The following is an 18,055-nucleotide window of genomic DNA, read 5'->3' as shown; positions in this document are numbered from 1 at the left end:
AGGAAGAAATAGAAAACCTGAACAGGCCAATATCCAGGGAGGAAATTGAAGCAGTCATCAAAAACCTCCCAAGACACAAAAGTCCAGGGCCAGATGGCTTCCCAGGGGAATTCTATCAAACGTTTAAAGAAGAAATCATACCTATTCTACTAAAGCTGTTTGGAAAGATAGAAAGAGATGGAGTACTTCCAAATTCATTCTATGAGGCCAGCATCACCTTAATTCCAAAACCAGACAAAGACCCCACCAAAAAGGAGAATTACGCACCGATATCCCTGATGAACATGGATGCAAAAATTCTCAACAAGATACTAGCCAATCGGATCCAACAATACATTAAGAAAATTATTCACCATGACTAAGTAGGATTTATCCCCGGGACACAAGGCTGGTTCAACACTCGTAAAACAATCAATGTGATTCATCATATCAGCAAGAGAAAAACCAAGAACCATATGATCTTCTCATTAGATGCAGAGAAAGCATTTGACAAAATACAGCATCCATTCCTGATCAAAACTCTTCAGAGTGTAGGGATAGAGGGAACTTTCCTCGACATCTTAAAAGCCATCTACGAGAAGCCCACAGCAAATATCATTCTCAATGGGGAAGCACTGGGAGCCTTTCCCCTAAGATCAGGAACAAGACAGGGATGTCCACTCTCACCACTGCTGTTCAACATAGTACTGGAAGTCCTAGCCTCAGCAATCAGACAACAAAAAGACACTAAAGGCATTCAAATTGGCAAAGAAGTAGTCAAACTCTCCCTCTTCGCCAAATGACATGATACTCGACATAGAAAACCCACAAGCCTCCACCCCAAGATTGCTAGAACTCATACAGCAATTTGGCAGCGTGGCAGGATACAAAATCAATGCCCAGAAATCAATGGCATTTCTATACACTAACAATGAGACTGAAGAAAGAGAAATTAAGGAGTCAATCCCATTTACAATTGCACCCAAAAGCATATGATACCTAGGAATAAACCTAACCAATGAGGTAAAGGATCTATACCCTAAAAACTATAGAACACTTCTGAAAGAAATTGAGGAAGACACAAAGAGATGGAAAAATATTCCATGCTCATGGATTGGCAGAATTAATATTGTGAAAATGTCAATGTTACCCAGGGCAATATACACGTTTAATGCAATCCCTATCAAAATACCATGGACTTTCTTCAGAGAGTTAGAACAAATTATTTTAAGATTTGTGTGGAATCAGAAAAGACCCTGAATAGCCAGGGGAATTTAAAAAAAGAAAACCATATCTGGGGGCATCACAATGCCAGATTTCAGGTTGTACTACAAAGCTGTGGTCATCAAGACAGTGTGGTACTGGCACAAAAACAGACACATAGATCAATGGAACAGAATAGAGAACCCAGAAGTGGACCCTGAACTTTATGGTCAACTAATATTCGATAAAGGAGGAAAGACTATCCATTGGAAGAAAGACAGTCTCTTCAATAAATGGTGCTGGGAAAATTGGACATCCACATGCAGAAGAATGAAACTAGACCACTCTCTTTCACCAGACACAAAGATAAACTCAAAATGGATGAAAGATCTAAATGTGAGACAAGATTCCATCAAAATCCAAGGAAGAACACAGGCAACACCCTTTTTGAACTCGGCCACAGTAAATTCTTGCAAGATACATCCACGAAGGCAAAAGAAACAAAAGCAAAAATGAACTATTGGGACTTCATCAAGATAAGAAGCTTTTGCACAGCAAAGGATACAGTAAACAAAACTCAAAGACAACCTACAGAATGGGAGAAGATATTTGCAAATGACATATCAGATAAAGGGCTAGTTTCCAAGATCTATAAAGAACTTATTAAACTCAACACCAAAGAAACAGACAATCCAATCATGAAATGGGCAAAAGACATGAAGAGAAATCTCACAGAGGAAGACATAGACATGGCCAACATGCACAAAACACAGGGGGCCCCGAAGCCATGGAAAGCCCTCGGGACACAAGGGCACGTCAGAGCGTGCGAGACGCAACACGCTCCCGACCCTGAGGAGCTCCAGCTCTTGGAAGGTCGGCGGTCGACCCTTTTCTTCAAATCAATGCCTCTCTGCCTTTTTCTTTTTAAGGTGAAAATATAAAGAAAAAAAAAAGTTCTAAAATCCCTGGCAAGTCAAAGGCGGGCAAAATGGAGTATGAAGATGTGATGTACTTAGAGTCCGTATCGACCGAAAAGTCCCCAGGGTTAAAGGGGGAGTCTGGCCGCACCCACGACACCCACATCCCCACCCTGGGGCCCGAGCTCATCCCTGGGGCCCCGCGCCCAGCCACCCCAGGATGCCACAGCACCTCCAACACCCCTGAACAAAATTAACACGAAATACCTACTGTTGATCAGTTCTTTGTGTTCAGCGAGGGTTCTTGCAGGATCCAGCCAATACTGTGAGGGGGGAAAAAGGGTAATTGTACGCGTTAGTTGTTTTTCAACAGCCTTCACTTCAAGCATGCTTGCAAAGTATTATTTTAAACGACATTGAAATAATAAATATTTGGCTTATCGCGTGCACAGAAAAATGCAGGTGAGAGCTTGCTGCAGCTCAGACACCAAGAGCAAGACGTTGATGCTCAGAGAGGAGCAGAGGAGGGAACAGCGCTCACAGGCCCTCGAGGACGCTCCCCTAGCGACCCAGATCAGGAACACCCAGGTGCTGGCGAAGGCGGCCTGCGAAGCCTCCCCACCCCCCGACCACCCCGAAGGCCCTGCACCCGCTGCTCCTCGTGGGATGCGCTCATCCTCCTCGCTCCCCGTCCCACCCCTTCCAGGCAGCACCGACGGGCACCAGGAAGGGGCTGCAGGAAACCAAGGAGAGGCGCTCAGCGCAGCAGCCGAGCATTGGCATCCCAAACTCTGTATCTAAATCAATACAATTTTTATTCTCGACCTAAAATTTTCAACACGAGCACATAGGGGTTTTTTTATTTAAATTCAATGAGCCAGCATTCCAGTTTTCAACAATTCATCAGCTGCATATAACGCCCAGGGCTCATCACATCACAGAGCACATAGTTTTTTAAAAAATCTGGAACATCAGTACCCTTAGGATGTTTTTTAAGTAAGAACAGGTCTGGGGAAGCCTGGGGGGATCAGCGGTTGAGCATCTGCCTTGGACCCAGGGCGTGACCCCTGGGTCCTGGGATCGAGTCCTGCGTTGGGCTCCCCACAGGGAGCCTCCTTCTCCCTCTGCCTGGGTCTCTGCCTCTCTCTGGGTCTCTCATGAATAAATAAATAAAATCTTAAAAAAAAAAAAAAAACAGGTCTGGAGGGTGAGGGTGAGCTGGTGATGTCGGTTCTGAACACGCTGCATCGCGGATCCCACCTGAGACACGTGCAAGAACACTCTTACTCTAGAGCCAATACTTGCCACCACTTGATAGCCCCGGTCTGCATGTTTTCTGCAGGCTTCTGGAGGCCTGACTACCGTCCCTTAAAGCGGCTACTATCAATGTCACCACTTCATAAATGGGGATACTGAGGCACAGAAAAGTCAGGAGGGTCGCCCGATGCCGTACAGCTGTCCCAGACGTTGGGGTATAGATGACTGCAGACAGTCTGGATAAAGAGTCTGCTCCTGCTTCCTGAGACGTATGGGGGTGGAGATGTACCTGGGGGATCACCTGAGCCCTCGATGCACCTGGGGGATCACCTGAACCCTCGACAGGCATAGAGATATGGAGCCGACGGAGGAGTGGGAGAGTGCGGCATACCCGACAGTGGGAAATGAGAGCTCCGCCCGGGCAGGGGCTCCGGCACAGTCTAAGCTACACGGTGTAATGGTCTGAGGTCAGAATAAGTCACAGCCTTCACCCCTCACAGTTGTTTTTCTCGTGATACGAACTTCTAAGAGCCTCCCTCCCGGCAACTCTCAAAGGACCAACACAGCGGAATCCACTGCAGTCACCATGCTGAGCACTGATCCCCAGACCTCATAACTGGGAGGTCTCACTTTCTGTCCACCTTAACCCCCTCCGCTCCCCACGCCCTGGAAGCCACCAGTCTGTTCTCTGCATCTAGGAGCCTGGTGTTTGCTTCTATTTTTTTATTTTTATTTTTTTAAAGAATCAATCGATTGATTGATGATTGATTGATTGGAGAGAGAAGGTGCACGTGCAGGGGGCGGGGGGGGAGGGAATCCTGCAGCTGACTCCGCACTGAGTGTGAAGCTGGGTGCAGGTCTCCATCCTACCCACGCTAGGATCATGGCCCGCGCTAAAGTCAAGAGTCAGATGCTTAACTACGCCACCGGGGGCCGCTCTGCTTTTCAGACTCCACGTATACGTAGGATTATACAGTGTTTGCCGTCCTCTGTCTTATTTCCTTAGGCTCAATGCACTCAAGGTCCATCCGTGTTGTCACAAGCAGCCTATGAAATATGCCATTTTTACAACTGCATGATATTCCATCCTGTATACGTGTTATATCTATAATCAATCCATGACATACGAGTGTGTATGTGTGTGTGGATATATATATATATATATATAATATATATATATATTATATATATATATTTTTATATATATAAAAATCCCACATCTCCATTCATCCATTGATAGATGCTCAAGCTGTTTCCATGTCCTGACTACCAAAGTGTCGATCTGTAATAATCCAGCAGGACAGACTTCCTGTCTTCCTTTCAAACACAGAGAACTCACATCATCACTCACACATTATCAGTCATTATGGACACTTGCCAGAACATGAGGTCAGAAAGTGAAACCTCACACTGCAAAATACAGTGAAATCAGGGTGCAAGAAAGAACACCCTTTACCCACAGCGGGGCCTGCCTGCTAGCACCCAGCGGAAGGGCCATCTCTGCCCAGTAACACTCCGAGTGTTTGGGGGCAGTGGGAAGGATACAGACAAGCACACGGTTTCATATTTTTGATGGAATTATTTCAGGGACAAATAGTGCCAGAAGCAGACACGTTACACGACCTGTATCCAGTTAGCGCGTCAGAAAAATGACTGACAAGACCATTATGGTGTTTAGGACGAGGCAAAGGAAAAGTCATCATCAAGACTAAATAGGGCTAAGCAGAAGAAAACCTGAAAAGGGGAAAAAGGGGGAACTGCTGTCATGGGAGCAAAATGAGATTTCAAGGACTCATCAGGGTCGATTGAACCCACAGGTCAAGAAAGGTAAGTGCTGCAAGTGTCACTTGGACTTAAGGGCGAGAGCCCCTGAGGACGTTCCAGAGCCGGGATGGCTACCGACGCTGAACCCTGAGAGGTTTAGGAATGAACAGGCTTCGGGAAGTGGAGACCATGCTTCGTGGAGGTCACGTGTGACACGGAGGGATCAATATGGCAGCAGACGGATGAGTGCATGGGAGTGGGGTAGGGGCCCTTTAGCTGGGAGGGACCTGAGCATGCCCAGACCCTGAGCGCAAGGAGGGAAATGCGGGAGAGGCTAGAGATACAGGAAAGAGGTGGTAAGACCCAGGCCGGTGGCACTGGGCTCTTGCATCGCAAGACGGGAAGGAAGGGTGGGTATGTGCAGAGGACCAAGGAGCTGGGGAGCTACCAGCTGGCTGTTTTTATTGTGTCGATGAAGGAGACAGGAGGTCCCTGGGGGGAAGAGGACAGTCACACACTGGTGCATCTCTAAGCTTCCCCGCCCCCCACCCCCGACCCCTGAAGTCATGGGGCAGGAGATCCAACATGCTCGTCCCCAAAGCCAAGCTGAATTTCATATCCTGAGAAAAGCTCTATGTATCGAACTTCTGCCCTTGACACAGCAATTTGTACAGGAGCCCCCAAGTCAGACAGGACGACTGTTCGTTTTGAAGCCAGAAGCAATTCTGGGACATCACACTTCTCATTACTGCCTTCCATACCAATTAGGGCGCATCTTCAGAAACCTCCAGAGGTCTTCAGGAGTCCAGAGCAGATTTGATCTTGCCTCTTCTATCCTCCCGACTGTTTCCTCCTTTCCCCTCCTCCACCTTTATTTATTTATTTATTTATTTATTTATTTATTTATTTATTTATTTATTTATTTATTTATTTATTTATTTATTTATGATAGACATAGAGAGAAAGAGGCAGAGACACAGGCAGAGGGAGAAGCAGGCTCCACGCAGGGAGCCCGACATGGGACTCTATCCCGGGTCTCCATGATCGCGCCCTGGGCCAAAGGCAGGCGCTAAACTGCTGAGCCACTCGGGGATCCCCGTCCTCCACCTTTCTAAACAAGTACCACCAGCAGTAGTTTCCTCCAGCCTAGCTTTGACACGAAAGCCCTTCTCTAGATTCCGCACCTTATAATCTACAAAGAGCCTTCATGTTTTCTGTAATTTGGTCCCGTAGCCATCTCGAGAGTTAGCAGGGAGGGGAGGCATTATTCTCCTCAACATTCAGAAAAAAAAAAAAAAATACGTGACTTGAACATTCAGGACTCAGACTTGTATTGTGACTCCAAAGGCACTTACCTGTTCTACTTACAGCAACTTCGGAACACCCAAAGGAAGGCTCAAGTGTCTGACAGCCTCTGAGTCATTTCAAATTCCCCCGATTATTTAAGGAAGTCTGCATTGTAATTTCAACTCGCTGCCCATCATGAATAGGTCTCATCATCCCTCTCCCAGAGTAAGGAACCTAACTCATCTTGGAAAAGCCACTGATACTGCTCACAGACACCTGGGGATGCATGCACAGCCCTAACCACGGGCGAATCCTGAGTGCCTGCGGGAGGGTGTATACTATTATCATCGAGGCAAAATAACCCTCTTTCGGGTTTCTGCCGAATCGGTGAATCCAAACAAGAAAGCCCTTATATTTCCACTGAGCAAACAAAAATGCTTCCCACTGTACCCGTGCGTATGAGTCTCTTTTTGCAGCTGTAACAAATTACCATAAACTTGGCCTAAAACAACAGAAATTTACCATCTTATGATTCTCAAGGGTCAAAAGTCCAAAATGCTCTCATTGGGTGCAACGGACTGGAATGTTGGTGCCCTTCCCCACCAAATTCATATGCTGAAATCCTAATCCAAATACCTAATATGCTGGAATTTGAAGGTGGGGCCCTTGGGAGAGAATTAGGTCAGGAGAGTAGAGTCTTCACGAACGGGCTTAGTGCCTCACAGGACGAGGTCAGGGAGCGACCAAGTGCTCTTCTTTGCCACGTGAAGTCACAAGGAGAATTAGACTGTCTACAACCTGGTAGAGGGCCCTCACCCAAGCACGCTGGCACCCTAATCTCATTTTTCCAGCCTCCAAACTAAGAGAAATCCATATTCCGTGTTCATGGCACCCAGTCTCGGGTGATTTGTTACAGCAGCCCAGCTCAGCCACGGGGCTGCGTTTCTTCTGGGAGCTCCAGGGCAAGACCTGCTTCCTTGCTTTTCTGGCCACTAGGAGCTGCGTGCACCCTCTGGATCAAGGCGCCCTTCCAGTAATCGCACGGGCTTGCCCTCTGCCTCCACTGTGACGCTCCCTCCGTCTTGTAGAAGGAGACTTCTCGTTACAGTGATCCTACGCCAATGACTTCGGGTGATCTCCCTGCACAAGACCCTGAGGCACACCTGCAAAGTCCCTTCTGCCGTGTACGGTGACGTTCACAGGTGCTGGGAACTGGGAGGCTAAGCCAAGAAAAGGCTGCACACCGCGGTGAGCTGCGGAGCTACAGGCCTCAGGCCGAGAACGAGACGGTGCTTCTGCCGAGCGAGCCGTGAAGCTGGCAGCAGGTACTCCGGGAGCTCTGCTGTTCCACATCCAGGATCGGTACTTGAGGAAATTGTAAATATTTACAGCTAGTAAGTGGCAGGCTCCTTCAAGGAGTCGGGGACTCTTTGACTCTTACATGTGTTCATATAATCCCTCTCATCTACCTTAAATCAGGCTGGGAATTTTCTGTTCTGATGAACCAAGGCCCCGATTGAAAAAAAAACAAAAACAAAACAAAACAAAACAAAAACAAAGAGCTACATCCCCTGCAGAGACCAGTGTGGATCAAGACAGAACCAGGACAACACAGGCCAAAGCGGAGCAGAAAGTAGGCGATGCAGCCGCTAAGTGCTCTCCGTTTGTCTTTAGGGAAAGGAACCATGGTGCGTGACCCCCACTGTGACTCTTTAAGGGCCAGTCTGATACAATAAGCCTAAAGTAACACAGGCAGCACGGTGTTGATTCAGTCTCAAGAAGCATGTCTTCACTTCCTAGAGGGTCTTTCACAGACCCAACCTATGAAGTGAAGAAACCATGGTGCCCAGAGTGCCCCACACCAACCAAGTCGGCTGTCTCCATGGAGAGCTTCTCCCTACCCAGGCTTATTTCTGCCTCGCTGTTACTCTGCACACATAGGTGACACCTGAATCCTATGCATTTGTTGCATGAATGTCCCAGGACTTGGTTTTATGAAACCAACTAAGAAAACCTGTATGTTTCATTTAATATTCCAGACAGCAAACTCCCCTTCCCCTGAATTCCTAAGACTATGTGAAAAACAGAGAAGGCTCTAGCATCGGGCCTGCACATATCAGGCATTCTTTGCATTGCTACTGAGCAACTACATGAAGGCATAAATACGAGGCCTAAATAAACTCTCTTGCCACAGGTCAATCTGAGAAGTCAGCTTGTTGGAAAATAGCATCTAACTCCTCTCAACAAATCTTATGCAAGTTGCGTACAGAGGGAAGCCCTTAGTACCTTAAGTCTGTAGGACCTTTCCATCCTGCATCCATGTCAGGATACAATAGTGGCTGAAGGTGCTGGGGACATGACGACTCGGGTCTGAATTCCGGTCCTAACACTTGCTGGCTGTCTGACCTCGGGGAAGTGGCTTAACCTTTTTAGCTTCCGTTTCTTCATTGCTGACGGTAGGGTGATAATATTTAGTTTGCACAGTTGTTTTGAGCACGTAATGACAGCATATGAAAATGTTCCACAGTTTCTGATGCATCACGACGAGGATGGTGATGGGTGGTGGTGGTGATGACACATCTAGATCCAGCCTCTTGGCTACCCTGCTCCTCCAGGACAAACAAGTTCCTGGCTCCTGGGAGGTCCATGTGTCCCAGGGACACGCCCTCCGCTCACACCTAGACACAGTTTGGCCTCAAGGCATGATCCACTGCCAGGGAGAAGGGGAACAGGAACCTGGGGCTTCCTGCTGGTGTCCCTCTTCCTTTTACCCCTAGCTCTTCTCCTTCTCTTTATCTGCCTCAAGAGTTGACCTAAGACGTCCCTCTTAGGGCCTCAAAGTCTTTTCCACATAGATCTTATTTTAAAGATGGTTACAAAGCTTTAAAAGTAAACTTTTTGATGCAGAAAAGGAGCAAACCAATACACAAAATCCAATCTAATGGATTGTAATTCAGGCAAATTCATGGAAATCGTTATTTTTAAAGACAAAAATTTTTCGCTGCATCCTGTGCCATTCTAACACAGGGTTATTCTTTAAACATTTGCTGTAAGTAACAGAGGGCTATGTGGGCCTGCTCCTACTAACACAGAGAAAAGGTAGAGAAATAGGATTTGGGTTCATAGACAACGTCCCTAGAAGCAAAGCTGTGCCTTGGGTGGTTGCTCTTCTGGAATGAAGGGCCTTCATTGGCCTTTTCCTTGAAGGAAATCCTTAGTTCTGCCTCAATGCCCAAGAGAAGCAAATCAGTAACGGAACCACCTTTCTTACCCTGGTACACGATCAGCCCTCCAGTATGCTTTGACGAGATGATTACCTGGGAGAGGGGCAAGTTTTCATGACCTCTTTACAGCTTCTTACAGTTAAATATATATAATATATATTATATATATTTATAATATATATTTATAACAATAATATATATTAAAAATAAATATATATTAAGTATATTTATATATACATTTATGACAATACATTTGAACATGAAAAGACTAGGGAATGTCTACAAATCACCTCTATTTTGTCTTCGTTCACTAGAAAGAACTAAACTCAGGAGGCAAAGAACAGTTTTATGTGATTTGCACACCTGATGCTCTTACAGTATCCAAAAAACATGACAAGAGCTTTCTCCTTCTAACTGTAATTTCTTCTAAAACCTGCATTGCAACCATATCACAAATGCCAACCCTCAGGAATAAAGGTAAGAGGAGAAAAAAAATTTGGTTTTAATATAAGCCCCAGAAAACTGTGAATCAATACCAATTGCTAATTCTTTTTGCAATGATACAGTCCATTGTTCAAATTCTCTGGCAGGGCACCTGGGTGGCTCAATCGAAATTCTTTCTCTGGCTTTTCATTTATATTTTTCTTCCTTTGCAAAGTTTGAAAAAGAGAGAGAGAGAGATGAGGTGTACATAATTTTAGCAAGACAGTCAATCTTTCCAGCGAAGTCTGACATACTAGATAAGATCAGGAAACAGTAGTTTTCTCTACTAGGAAAAATGTTCTTTCAAAACTATGAATGAAATGCAAGACAGCTTCTATAGCCTTCAACTCAACCTTTGAGTAAAGAGTCACAGTCCCTGACCTACGGCCTGTGCAGGACACAAGTCTGGGCGCTCCTGAAGATGCCCGTTTCCCTTCCCTTGAAGCGTGCCTTAATGGCCGTTTGCCTTTAGAAAGCCTCTCCTTCCTATGGAAAGCCAACCAACACACACCCCACTTTTTATTCCTGCTTTGTGAAATCCTCTGTGAAACAAAACGGATTATGAAAGTGGCTCAGGGAAAACCACAAGTTACCACCGTCAAGAGCGTCTCTTCTCACCCTAGCACATTCCTGTGACAGGGCACAAAGACCCCACCCAGACCATCAGGTGCCTCGCTGAACAGACCCCGTGTGGCCCCATGGAGACCCGGAGAACTGATGAAGTAGGAAGAGGAAATCTTGACCCCAACAGGCATTGAGTAACACGCAAAGTAGAAGTCAAACAGGGTCTCTAAGGTGGGCGTGGAAGTGCTCTGCATAGTAAGACGGTGTCGGAGGGGAAGACCGTCCTTATGCTGAACTAAAGGCACCGGTGAATGTCCTTTCATACCCCAAACTGCCACCTCCAAAGTCTTTGTCCCCCACTCATTACTGAAGAAGTAGCTGTTCACCTGACACCACACAGCGTCCACCAGCCAAGGTCGTGAGCATCTTAGCAACTCTGCCATCCAAGCAGCTAGGAAGAGGCTACATCCTCACGATCAACATCGAACACCAAAGCTTTGGTTTCTTTTATTACCCTTACTCCTTCAAGCCCATGAGCGGAAACTGCTACTTACTTATTTTATAGTTATTCATTCAGCTTCTAAAACTTAGATAAGCACCTTTGTACACTGTGTTTTTTTCTCTTTAACCATTGATTTCCCAAAAGGCAGGTGAGCAGTAACTGCGGCTCCGCGAGACCAGCCACTTGCCTCCCAACTTGCCTCAGTGGCTCATTCAGTTCTCCTAATAGCATAGAGGGAACGTCCTCTCTGACAAGGGTGCAGACAGGAAGACCTGGGACGTGTTCTGCAAAGAGGAGCACACACCTGACTCTACAGACTTTTGGCAAAAGAGGAAAAAAAACGCAAAAAGCGACAGTAAGGAAAAACACGTTCAAAGTTCCCAAAGCCATTTCCAGTTACGAAGAAATGACGTGCCTAAAAGCACGTCGGGGAAGGCCCGAGAGAGGCTGAAATGTTTAGCCACGTGGCCTCGGAGGGAGGCGCGGTACTCACTGTCTGATGGCTTCTGTCGCAGTAACGCAGCCCAAAGTAGTCGATCTCCACCAGGTTTACGTGACGGAACACGTGGTCGAGGATGACGGAGCCTTTCGTTGACTTCTGCAAAAATAATCCACAGTCTTAGTTTCTCCAACGACGCGGGCCGCGGTCCCTACCAGCTCGTCCTCTATTAGCTGCACCCGCGGTTCCTTCGGTTCTGCCTCGATTACAAAGCAAAGAAGGGTTTCACATAAAGTGTATTAAAGAAATTCCCTTGAAAAATTATTTTTAAATTGCAGTAGGTTTTTAATTAACATAAGCTTTTTTTCTTAGGAGATTGTAAATTATCTTCAGGACAAATTTCTCTTAATAAAGACAATCTCTTATGTGAAGAGCATCTGATGGATTCCTCAAAACCCACTCACTGTGGTTAAAATCCCACAGTTCTTTCGATTTAAAGACCAGTTTTCACCTACTGCTGTTACTCTCACAATTAACACAGCAGAGACGCAGAATTAAAATAACAATAGCTACGGCTTTTATTTTTAACCCATAGCTAAAAAGTGGCCGAAGTTAACGTCCTGAGAAGCCCTGGTGAAGAAATCCTACTTTATCTCCTGCATGTAAGCACGGATACAAAGGGAACATCCCCCGGCTGCTGGCCAAGAGCCAATACGTTAACTCCCAGTGACGGCATATTACCTGGCCAGCGGACTAGGGGTCGCACAGGTATGACTGGAGGGAGAGAAGGCCCGAGAAATCACACGTGGTGTCAGCGAAGCAGGCCTTCCCCAGGGAGTCACCAACATGCACTTGCTCACCCCCGGGGAGTACCTGGCCCGGCACTGCTTCTAGAAAATTGATTTGAGATGTAAGGGCAATGTCTGGACTAAAGGCCTCATCGTACGGCTAAGAGGTGATGGAAGCAGATGCTGGTGACAAATCCCAGAGGTGTTTGTGTTCTCTGCTCAGTCCCCGTGGTGAAACCTCATCAGGGTCTTCCTCACACTCCGCTAGACAATTCACAGAGGCCCCGCCACGACGGACCTCTGGTTTGGGACGCGTGTCCCTGAAGCAGCAGTGCCACGCACGGGACCTGTCTCTGTGCTCATGTCCTCCCGTGACGAGCCAGGTCCACGACTGGATGGGACAGCACTCTGAGGGTGCCACACTCCGGGTTACAGTGGGCGCTGCCAAGAAGGCCATTACGATATGTGCCACAGAGGTCCATTTGCCCACCTTTGCCCAGACCAGGTCGAGCGACACTTCCCTAGCTGAGTGAACGAGGAAGAGGGGAGAGGGTGACTCCTGACGTGCACTTTCCTGATACCCATCCGAGTGCCCCACCACCCGCTTTCCAACCAGCTGCATCTCTGAGCCCTTGGCCAGGCAGTCTCTAACTTGGCGTCTATGACAAACTCTCCTAAGCATTTATGATACCTGTACTGGTTTTATTTTTTAATATTTATTTATTTATTTTAGAAAGAGAGCGAGCGGGAGGGGCAGAGGGAGAGGGGGAGAGAATCCCAAGCAGGCCCCATGCCCAGTGCAGAGCCAGAGGCGGGGCTCGGTCTCACGACCCTGAGATCCAGACCTGAGCTTAACCGACTGAGCCACCCAGGCACCCCTGTGCGACTTCATTTGGTGTCGTTAGCTCTTCATTCTATCTGTAAATTATTTTTGTGCTGGGATAAGGGCCTTTGTTTCCAAACAGACATTTTACTGAAAAGGTCATCATTTCTCTTTTGATGTGATAAAAACTTCATCATCTACTAAATTAGCCCTTACTCTACCCCATGGATTATTCCTGAACCAATCCTCCAAGATTTGAATGATTCGGTTATAATGTAGTAGTGGTGGAAGGGGAGGTGGGCGGGGGGTGGGGGTGACTGGGTGACAGGCACTGAGGGGGGCACTTGACGGGATGAGCACTGGGTGTTATTCTGTATGTTGGCAAACTGAACACCAATAAAAAATAAATTTATAAAAATAAAAAAAAATAATGTAGTTTGTTGGTATCCACCTTTCTTTCCTAAAATTGTCTTTGCAAATTCTTAGACAATTTCTCTATTAGTAGAAGTTTAGAACCAGGTTGCTATTTTCTTAAGTTTTTATTTAAATTCCAGTATAATTAACATACAGTGTTATATTAGTTTCAGGTGCATAATACAGTGATCCAACGCTTGCAACACTGGGTGCTCATCACAACAGGTGCCCTCCTTCATCCCCATCACTTATTCCCCCCACCCCTCCTCCCACCTCCCCTCTGGTGACCATCCATTTGTTCTCTATAGTTAAGAGTCTATTCCTTGATTTGTCCCTCTTTCTTATTTTTTTCCTTTTGCTAGTTCTGTTTCTTAAATTCCACATATGAGTGAAGTCCTATGGTATTTGTCTTTCTCTGCCTAACTTATTTTACTTAACAGTGTTCTCTAGATCCTTCCATGTTGTTGCAAATGGCAAGGTTTCGTTCTTTTTTTTTATGATAGTCACAGAGAGAGAGAGAGAGAGAGAGGCAGAGACACAGGCAGAGGGAGAAGCAGGCTCCATGCACTGGGAGCCCGACGTGGGATTCGATCCCAGGTCTCCAGGATCGTGCCCTGGGCCAAAGGCAGGCGCTAAACCGCTGCGCTACCCAGGGATCCCCGGTTTCGTTCTTTTTTATGGCTGGATAATACTCCGCTGTAGGGGAGCCTGGGTGGCTCAGTCGGTCGAACATCCATCCAAATCTTGATTTGGGCTCAGGTCATGATCTCAGAGTCCTGAGATCGAGCCCCATGTTGGCCTCTGCACTCAGCAGGGAGTCTGCTGGAGGTTCTTTCTTTCCCATCCTTCCTCAAATAAATAAATAAATAAATAAATATTTTAAAAAATATTTCAGGGCACCTGCGTGCAGTTAAGTCAGTTAAGCCTAGCTCTTGATTTCAGCTCAGGTCACAATCTCAGGGTTGTGAGATCAAGCCCCACATCAGGCTCCACGCCGGGGCATGGAGCCTACCTAAGATTTGCTCCCTCCCCCTTCCACAGCTCTCCCCCCTTAAAAAATTCCACTGTATATTGATACAGCACCTCTTCTTTCTCCATTCATCAATTGGTGGACACTTGGGTTGTTTCCATAGTTTGGCTATTGTAAATAATGCTGCTGGAAACAACAGGGGTTCTTCTGTGCCTTTGAACTAGTGTTTTTGTACTGTTTGAGTAAATAGTGCAATTGCTGGGTCGTAGGGTTGCTCTATTTTTAACTCTTTGAGGACCCTCCACACTGTTCTCCAGAGTGGCTGCACCAGTTCGCATGCCCACCAGCAGTGTAAGAGGGCTCCTCTTTCGCCACATCCTCACCAACACCTGTTGTTTCTTGTGTTGTTGATTTTGGCCATTCTGACAGGTGTCAGGTGACAGCTCATTGTGGTTGCGGTTTGTATTCCCCTGATGCGTCTGTTGGCCGTCTGTAGGTCTTCTTTGGAGATATGGCCGTTCAGGTCTTCTGTCCCTTTTTAAATTAGATTTCTTTTTTTCAAGTTGTAGAAGTTCTTTATATATTTTGGATACTAATCCCTTATCAGATATGTCATCTGCAAATACCATCTCCCATTCTGCGGGTTGCCTTTTAGTCATGTTGTTTCCTTCACTGTGCGGAAGTTTTTATTTTCATATAGTCCCATCAGTTGATTTGTGCTTTTGCTTTCCTTGCCTCTGGAAACATATCTAGAAAGAAGTTGCTACAGCCAAGGTCAAAGAGGCTACTGCCTGTGTTTCAGGTCTCAGATTTAGGTCTTTAATCCATTTTTAAATTATTTTTGTGTGTGGTGTAAGAAAGTCATCCAGTTTCATTCTTCTGCATGTGGCTGTCCTGTTTTCCCAGTACCATTTGTTGAAGAGACTGTCTTTTTTCCATTGGATATTCTTTCCTACTTTACCAAATATTAATTGGCCATATAATTGTGGGTTTTCTATTCTGTTCCACTGATCTATGTGTCTATGTTCCAGTACCATACTGCTTTTATTACTCTAGCTCTATAATATAACTTAAGGTCCAGAGTCGTAATGCTCCAGCTTTGCCCTGCTTTTTCAAGATTGCTTTGGCTATTTGGGGTCTTTAATGGTTCTTCCCCAGAGCCTTCAAACAAGCACTCAGACAACCAACACCTTGATTTTGACCTTCTGAAATTAAACACAGAACACCCAGCCACGCTAACCTGGATTTCTGACCTACAGAATGGTAAGATAACAAATGGGGGTAGATTTCAGCTACCAATTTGTAGAAATTTGTTATGCAGCAACAGAAAACTAATAAAAGTTTATTCTTAGCTATTTTATAGTTTTATTGTTGTTACACTTTCTGATTTCCAATATATTAACAGCTAATTATTCCATATTGGTCTATTTCATAGCCATCATCCTAAACTTGTATCGGTGAGAAGAATTTGTCTGTGGAATCTTTTTAGTTAACCAAATTTTCTACAAATAGTAAGTTGTTCTAGTTCTTTCTTTTCCAAATTCCTCCTCCATATTTCTTCCTTTTTCTTACTGCATTAGCTGGGGCCTCAATAGGATGACTGGGATGACTGGTAGTTGTGAGAACAATAATTGCAATCTTCTTCCTGACTTTAATGCAACTGCTTCTAAAATTTCATCACTAAGTATACTGGCTGCTATGTATCCCTTGTATATACTCTTTATCAAATAGAAGGTTCCTTTTATTCCTACTTTCTAGGGTTTTGTTTTTGTTTTGTTTTATTCTGTTTTGATTTTTAATTAAGAATGGTTGATAATTTTATCAAGTCATTTATGGGAATCTGGAAAGACAATAAATCTTGTAATATCCATGAGTTACATTAAAATAATTTCTTTTTTTTAAGATTTTATTTGTTCATGAGAGAGAGAGAGAGAGAGAGAGAGAGAGAGGCAGAGACACAGGCCGAGGGAGAAGCAGGCTCCACACAGGGAGCCTGATGTGGGACTCGATCCCGGGTCTCCAGGATCAGGCTCTGGGCTAAACCGCTGAGCCACCCGGGCTGCCCTAAAAGAATTTCTAATGTCAAATATTCTTCATAAAGAATTTTCCAGTTTAATTCTTTTGTTCTAGTTATGTAATATCAAACCTGTTCCCTATTTGGAAAGAAGCCTAATCATGTGAGTCTTGGCAAATGCAAGAAACAGACTCCATTCCACAACTCGCAGCAGCTGAGCCACAGCACATGACCTGGTTTCAGCCAAGGACTCTGATTTCTGAGCAATTGATGCAAAGACAGAGGAAAAGACTTGAGAATGCAATTCCCGACACTGGTTCCCACTGGTAGGGTGTCCATCGGCAGAGGCATGCGGAGATGAAATCAAATGGGATAGACAGTAGTGATGACTAATTCCTAAGCCAGGTTTCCCAGCATTCTTGAGGTACTAAATAAAGGGAAGCAGCCAGGCAGTCCACCAGCGTCCCTTCCCTTGCCCCACAGGAGCACTGATTGTGTACATTTGGACCTAAAAGCCATGCCGGGGTCCTCAGTAAAAATCCTAAGAATACAGAAAACTGGGTCCAATGGTATACTAAAAATATCATGAAGACTAACAGTTTCTCGTAGGAATGGAAGTGCAACAGGCAGATCCCCTGGTTGCCAACAGTAGCAGCTGACGCTAAGTAGCCACAGGAGGAGTTCACTGCAAAGACCCTGGTTATCTCACAGTCTCCATGGGCCACCCTGATGGTCCCTTGGGTCTCCTCCTCCTGCCAATACAGCTCCAAACGGTAAGCACGGAGCCACCCTTCATCCATCGCCACCTCCCTCCTGTGATCCTCCTGCACATATTTTGGGCTCCAGTCTTCACCTACAATTGTTTCCTATTTGCCTTTTGCCTCAGGAATTTATTTTTAAGATTTTATTTATCCATGAGTGACACACACAGAGAGAGAGAGAGAGAGAGGCAAAGACACAGGCAGAGGGAGAAGCAGGCTCCATGCAGGGAGCCTGAGGTGGGACTCGATTCAGGGCCCCGGAATCACACCCTGGGCTGCAGGCAGACGCTCAATCGCTGAGCCACCCAGGTGTCCCTGGGAATTTTTTTTTTAAACCACTTCTGGCTGACTGAGATCTGCCTTTTTTATCTTTCAGGCTGTTGCGGAAAATGCATGCCTATCTTCCAAAATATTTCTGGAAGGCTGACATACGAGCTAGAGTTCCGTCTCCATCTAATCTCTCCTCTGGATCTGTCCTCCTATCCAGGCGCAGACAGGAACAGATAGAGTAACTAGAGCAAGTAGAGCAGCACAACTCCACTGAATTCCTCTAACCCAAGCAGGGGGAAATGGGCTTCATGCACAGAAGAGGAATGAATTGCCTTGAAATTTCAGCATTGAAATGGGGCAGAGTTTTTAGAAAAAAAAAATATGTGTGTGTACATA

The 18,055-nt window shown here is 45.8% G+C and overlaps 1 protein-coding gene and 1 long non-coding RNA gene across 9 annotated transcripts in view; one reads left to right on the top strand and one right to left on the bottom strand.

Moving 5' to 3' along the window:
- EPB41L4A (erythrocyte membrane protein band 4.1 like 4A) overlaps nucleotides 1-18,055 on the bottom strand; it is a 178,772-nt gene that overhangs the window by 93,504 nt on the left and 67,213 nt on the right. For 2 of the 3 annotated variants that reach the window (XM_077861434.1, XM_077861448.1), the window contains exons 2-3: nucleotides 11,674-11,778; nucleotides 2,371-2,422 (exon numbers count right to left, since the gene is read on the bottom strand). In XM_077861434.1, the coding sequence (XP_077717560.1) occupies nucleotides 2,371-2,422; nucleotides 11,674-11,778 (157 nt within the window). Of the gene's footprint in view, nucleotides 1-2,370; nucleotides 2,423-8,693; nucleotides 8,733-11,673; nucleotides 11,779-18,055 lie in introns of those variants that run through there. The other variant, XM_077861437.1, reaches the window with a different exon arrangement.
- LOC144291741 (uncharacterized) overlaps nucleotides 1-18,055 on the top strand; it is a 29,907-nt gene that overhangs the window by 3,688 nt on the left and 8,164 nt on the right. For 2 of the 6 annotated variants that reach the window (XR_013359213.1, XR_013359211.1), the window contains exons 2-4: nucleotides 9,946-10,108; nucleotides 16,050-16,125; nucleotides 17,228-17,401. This is a non-coding gene — a long non-coding RNA (uncharacterized LOC144291741). Of the gene's footprint in view, nucleotides 1-9,945; nucleotides 10,109-10,852; nucleotides 12,388-16,049; nucleotides 16,126-17,227; nucleotides 17,402-18,055 lie in introns of those variants that run through there. The other 4 variants (XR_013359212.1, XR_013359224.1, XR_013359223.1 and 1 more) reach the window with 4 other exon arrangements.

The sequence above is a fragment of the Canis aureus genome, chromosome 2, assembly GCF_053574225.1.
Source record: "Canis aureus isolate CA01 chromosome 2, VMU_Caureus_v.1.0, whole genome shotgun sequence".
Taxonomy (NCBI): domain Eukaryota; kingdom Metazoa; phylum Chordata; class Mammalia; order Carnivora; family Canidae; genus Canis; species Canis aureus.
This window is presented reverse-complemented; position numbering and strand designations above follow the sequence as displayed.